This window comes from Mus caroli, chromosome 11 (assembly GCF_900094665.2).
Source record: "Mus caroli chromosome 11, CAROLI_EIJ_v1.1, whole genome shotgun sequence".
In the NCBI taxonomy this organism is placed as follows: domain Eukaryota; kingdom Metazoa; phylum Chordata; class Mammalia; order Rodentia; family Muridae; genus Mus; species Mus caroli.
Window position 1 is genome coordinate 90886037 of NC_034580.1, and position 5923 is coordinate 90891959.

The window sequence follows — 5923 nt, forward strand, 5'->3', positions numbered from 1 at the left end:
TTATACTCAGGACTCTGATTCTTTTTTTAACACATATATACATTTTAATAACTTGTGATTTGAGAGATGAGAGTCCTTGGGAATGCTGGACAGAGTAACAGTGAATTGGAGCAGTTTCTTGGATCGAGGCAACAGCGAGGAGCTGAGATGCCAAGGCTACCCCATCTTTGCAGCTATGCCTGCACGGATCCAGGTAATCTGTTTGTCCCATTTCTCCTTCTGGGCTTCAGACAATGTGTGCAGGTGAACTTGTTAGGTGTTAAGGATGGAGAGTCGTGGGCCTAGGCTCTTAATACATACCTGCTGAATTTTATGGATGATTAAGCCCATGACTATCAACACAAAATGGGTAGATATGGCGCTAGAGAGCCGTTTAAAGCGGAGAAGCACAAGCTGCCCACAGGCCCACACTCCCTGTTTTATTTTGGTGCTGGGGCCTTTTACATGTTAAACACTCACTCTACCACTGGGCCACCACCAGTAATTAGTAAATGAAAGTCGGAGACTCTATGGTGGCCAACAACACAGACCCTGTGTCCACTTCTGGTTTTGTTCCTGGAAGGGCTGTCTGGGACCCCATGGTGCAGGCCAGGAATAATATTTGTTTTCTTCCTGGTTTGGATCCTAGGGCTGTGCTTGGAGCTGCAGTCATTTGAAGGAGAGGGAGTGGCAAGATTGTGGCTGTCCAAAGCCCCTGATCTAACTCTCTGGTTTGGAGAGCCAGGCTTCCACACCATTCTTTCCCCTTTTCTCCTTCAGAGTCTTGTCTTCTGAGAAAATCCATCTGGAGCTGGTTTCCTCTCCTCCCAGAAGGGGAGCAGGTGCTCGGGTCCTGGGCTTGACAGGAGGGCTGAAGCCTGACCAGCCTCCCTCCAGACTCACATCATCTGAGGCAGTGCCAGCACAACTGGGGAGCGATGCTGATACCAGGCACCAAAGTGGCTGTTGTCATAGCCACTGGAAGGCAGGGTGTCTGCCTTGGGTAGACCCCAGATGAATGGTAGGGCTGGAGAGTGGGGAGACAGGGAGGGGGGTCTCCCAGAGAAGTCCTCTTCCGGCTCCCCAGAGCTCTGTTTCAGGAGCTTCTTGTATTTGGAGCGTTTGTTCTGAAACCAGATCTTTACCTTTGAGAGGAAAAGAGGACAGACGGATTAGGAGTGTCTATGAAAGGTGTGGGAAGGGACCTGGCCACAGAGAGTGAGTCCTGGGAACCTTTGCTCCAGTCCTTCAGTTCTTGAATCCCCCAGTCTCAGCTTCCTGTCTGGGCACACTCCCCTTCTTGAGCCTCATTCTCCTCTAACATGTACCCCCGCCCCCCAACTCATGCTGCGGACCAGCTATGGGCACTGCTTATCCAAGAGCCCTGTCAGCAAAATCGTGGGACTCCTTTGTGGGTTCTCAGAGGGCAGGGACTGGGAAGTTTTGCCCTGGGCAGGGACAGGACTGGCCCTACCTGGGTTTGGGTGAGTCCGAGTTGCGCTGCCAGCTGAGCTCTCTCGGGCAGGGCCAGGTATTGGGTGTGCTGGAAACGCTGGTTCAGGTGTTGGAGCTGCAGGCCGGAGTAGATGGTTCTGGGCTTGCGCAGCTTCCTGATCAGGGACTGCTGCTGGGAGGGCTCCAGAGACAGTGCCAGCCTCTCTGATTCTGGGAGGCAGAACACAGAGCTGTAAGCATGCAAAGGGACCAGGTGAGTCAGGCATTTCTGAATAAGCTCATCGCATCCCCCACCATGGGCAATCAGCAAAAACAACAGCAGCCTTCACTATCAAACTGAGTCTCAGTGTGTGTGTGTGTGCAGTGGAGCAAGCCTTGCCTATCCCTGCCATTTCAACACCAGCAACAGTCAATACAAGCTTCAGTTCTTGAGTTCTTGTCCTGTTGAAGCTACCACTATAGGACCTAAGAACACAAATCGCCAAGGGTCCGAGTAAGGGTGCCCAGGCTCCTGCAGCAAGGGGGCAGGGTGCTGGTAGGTTGGTTGGTGGACCTGCTTAGAATAGAACAGGGCAAAAGACTCGTGGAGAGCTGAGCTAAGGTCTGGAGGTGAGCATCAAAGTGCACCAAAGACTCAAGAAACCTAAGAGTAATATTCAAAGCTCAGGGGTAAGGTTGACGTGGCCATCTCTTGCTTCCGAAAGGGGTCTGTAAAAGTCAGCCTTAAACGCTAATATCAAGGCGGGGGTGGGGTGGGGGAACATGCGATGAGAGACCTAGTGTACCCTGCAGTAAAAAGGACCACCCTTTTCTTCCCTGCAAGCTGGCTAGCACAGGGGAGGCTTTTCAGGGATCTAGAAACAAGATGGATTTCCTGTGGGCCCCAGCGCGGTTGCTTCAGAGGGAAAGTGATTCAGGTCCAGAAAGCTTGATGTTCCGCCAGCAATACGGGTTGTTACATTGTCATCGCTGGGCTGCAGGCTGTGGCAAAAGGTCTGGTGTCCCCCACAGGCCCCCAACTCCCACTATAGGCCTGGCTCTCCAGGAAGCGGCTTCAGGTTGGCGTCAAGATTGAGGGCATGGGTTTCCATTCTTGAAACCGGGGCCCCAACCTGGACCACTTTATGGGATACTGAGATTGTGCAAGGGGATAAGAAATGGGAAGAGGCAAAATGCCTGCCTGGGATGACAAAATGTTGGGGTGACAGCTGCCTCATTCCGTGCAGGTCTACTATGAGGACCCCAGAATAGAGCGGGTGAGATGTCCCTGTCTGTATCCTGGCAGCAGTAGCAGCTTCTGTCCTTCCGCTCCCCATCCATTCTTAGCTGGTTTCACCCAACAGATGTTAGGGTCTCTGCCCGTGAGCCGCAGTCACCACTGCCTTCACCTCCCCCACATCCCTCACCGGTGGCCTTGGGGGCTGTGGTCCTCAAATCCTGTCCCTTGGATTCCAACCTCAGCCAATTCCCAGAAAAACCATTGGGTTTCCGCTCCAGCTCCCGCTCCCGCTCCCGCCCGCGCCCCCGCCTGTCTTGTCTCTCCTACTCCGACTTCTACTACTCACCCGGGGCCGCAGCCAAGCGACAACCCATGCCTTCTTGGCTGCCTGGACCGCGCAGTTCGGGTTAATAGCGAGCAGAGCGCGTAGGAAGACAGCCTGGACTGCTGAACTCGCAGAGCAGATCACCTTCCAGGTGCCTTCCGGAACAGCTGCCTTTTCCACACTAGTTTTGGCAAGTCAAAACTGGATCTACCCCAGTCGGTCGCGATAACGGGTCCCCAGGGCCTCCGTGGAGGCGCGGCAGCCGCACCCGCAGCCCCAAAGGGGTGTTGCTGAGGCTCTTTCTGAGCCAAATGCCTCCCTGGGACGGAGGTGCACCCGTAGTATGGGCGTAGGACACCCCAAGCCCTCTCTCGTACTCCAATCATTCATTCAAGAATGGGCGGCGGCCCGCACAATTTGAATAGCGAAATGCTACGGTATATATTTTTTAAAGTATCTGTTTGTGACCATGGAGTCTCTGTTTTGTTTTGTTTTATTTTATTTTTTTTTTCGTTGTATCCGGGTAAAGTACGTAATAGAAAGAATTCTTCAGTCCATTGTTCTTGGACCAAGCTAGGGAAGGCATATGGAAGACAAGTCCACCTTATTGCCAGACAGGTCTCCCAATAAGGACAGGTTCTTCCTCTCCAGTCCCAAAATGCACACTGTCTGTCCTCATGTGCACACACAGGATGGATAGCAGGTTGCCCGACTTGTCCTCAAACTCAGGATCCCATTGCCTTTACTTCCCCAGTGTATATTAGCATATCTAAAAAGAAGAGTCCAAGCGGTTCCTTTGTAGATCTGTATGCAAAACTTTGCCACCTGGACGGACTGTCCCTCCTCCAAGGAGACCCAGCAACCCAGCAGCCCCACCCCCACTCTGTTCCAGAAAGCTGTTAACTTTCTGGGGTCCTGAGAAGTTCCTAAAGTCCCCTTTCCTGGCTCCGTCCAGGATCTATCTATATGCATTCTTTCTGTCTCAGTTTCTCTAACCATAGAACAAGGAATCTGAGCCCCTATTCTAATGTGGTTTTGGTTGGGGGTGTATGCCAGGATGACCAGGGAAAAGGAGAGAAACATCTTGGTTTGGGGCTGATTATTTGAAGTCACATCACAGACGTGCGCATCTTCGAGGACTATGCCAAGAACAATTGGACCATTTTGATGTTCAAGGAGTCATGGGTCTATGGATAGCTTCCTCATACTGCCAGCCAGGGTCTGTCAGTTGGGCTGTGCATAGGTTGGGGCTAGGAAGTCCAGCTGCTCCCCTGTCTTCACCAAAGCCTTCCAGTGGAGCTCAGATTTGCTGCAGGCAACTGGAGCTGGATCTAATGTATCCCAAAGTTAAGGGTGGAGATGGTAAGAATGTCTTAGGCACAAGGCAGAGGAGACCAGGGAAAGAGCTGGAGACTGGTAGACCAGCCTGTAAGTTTATTATTTGAGCAACAGTTGGTGGGGGTCTTATACCCAGATCCTGCAGGGTATAGGCATCTCCAGGAAAAGGGGGTGGGGCCCAGGAAAGGAGAAGGAACCCCGCCTAGTTGTCTACCTATCTCCAACTGGAAACTGATTTCTGTTTAGTAGTGTTTGATTTATATACTGGTTTCTGAGACCAAAACTCAAAAGGGATGATGTCTGAACGGAGTGAAGGATGAGGAGAATCACAGGGAAGGGGTTAGGTCTCCACCTCTCCATCTGGATTAGGGCAAATTTCCGTTACACAGGTACTCACACAGCTCCACTGCTCCAGGGGGTGGGGTAGGGAGCCCTCCCGCCTGGCTTTTCAAAACTGCAAATCGAAACCAGGTCGAATTTAAAAAGGAGACCTAGATCAACTTGCCTCCGCTCCTCCCCCATCCTTCGCCCTCCCCCTACCGCAGATTCCAGGGAATCGGAGAGAGAAGCATTTGAATCCCTCTAGCTGCGTGCAAGCAGAAGAACGCGAAATTTATGCAAAGACAACCCAGACCCCAGAGGTGAGAGCCGCCGCGGTCACACTTACCTGCTTCGAGTTCCTGCGGGTATTCAGCCAGCCGGTGAAAGGGCTGAGATGGCGCCACCGATTGTTGCAGGTAGGAGTCTCCTGGGGTTGCCGGCCCAGGGTAGGAATAGGACCAGGGTGGCCGTAGGACTGGAAGTAGGACAAATCGGGAGAAGCTGCGGTTCCCGGGTATAGTCCGAGCGGGTAAGCAGCCACTACCGACAGGGCGGGGGCGAGGTCCGGGAAGACAACGTTGGAGGCACCGCGGTCAGGAAGGGGACAGGGTAAAGAGGTCATTGCGGCCGGTGCCGGGCCACAGGGCCTCGGTCATGGCCCGCACGCTGTCTACTCTCTGTGCCAGCTCCCTTCAAAGTCTCCAGCTCCAGCAAGCCACTCTCACACTTCAGATCCCCGGAAAAATGTCTCTCTGAGCCTCTTCCGGCAGAGAACTCGCACCGGGGAAAGGGGTTTTGGGGGTACCCTGTGGTTTTACCCTTCCCCCATCTTTTCCTCTGGGTTCGGTTCCCGGGACCCCCGGGGTCCCCCGCCCACTTAGACACCCCGGATTGGCTATTCCTCGGTGACTTCAGGGAGGCTCAGAGCTGAGCCCGCCCCCCACTCCTCGTGTTAGCGTGCACCGGGAAACGGGAGGGGTGCGAGCTCCGACTCGACATCCCTGCATCTATTCCGAGTTCCTGGAGAATCGGTAGAGTCAGGAAGTCTCCATAACGATGTTCAAGGTGTTAGGAAATTGGGCCTGGGATGGCTAGGGGACGAGGGGAGCTGCGCGGTAACTAGAGACGCTTTGGAGACTCAGAACCTGTGTTCGCGCTGTGCGCGTCGCGCGGGTCTGCATGGCCCCACGCTGCCAGGGCTCTGCGAGGGAGTGGAAAGCAGCTCGCCAGCGCCGGCCGCTTATTCAGCGCGTCGGAATGCGTAGCTGCAGAGCGATGGCAGTTTG

General features: G+C 53.8%; 1 protein-coding gene across 1 annotated transcript; it reads right to left on the reverse strand.

The window, feature by feature from the left end:
- Positions 1 to 878: 878 nt before the first annotated feature.
- Dlx4 (distal-less homeobox 4) lies at positions 879 to 5259 on the reverse strand. Its single transcript, XM_021178466.1, is given in 4 exon segments — positions 879 to 1124; positions 1454 to 1644; positions 4984 to 5097; positions 5100 to 5259. Coding segments are annotated over 4 exon segments (711 nt in total).
- Between the last annotated feature and the right edge of the window lie 664 nt (positions 5260 to 5923).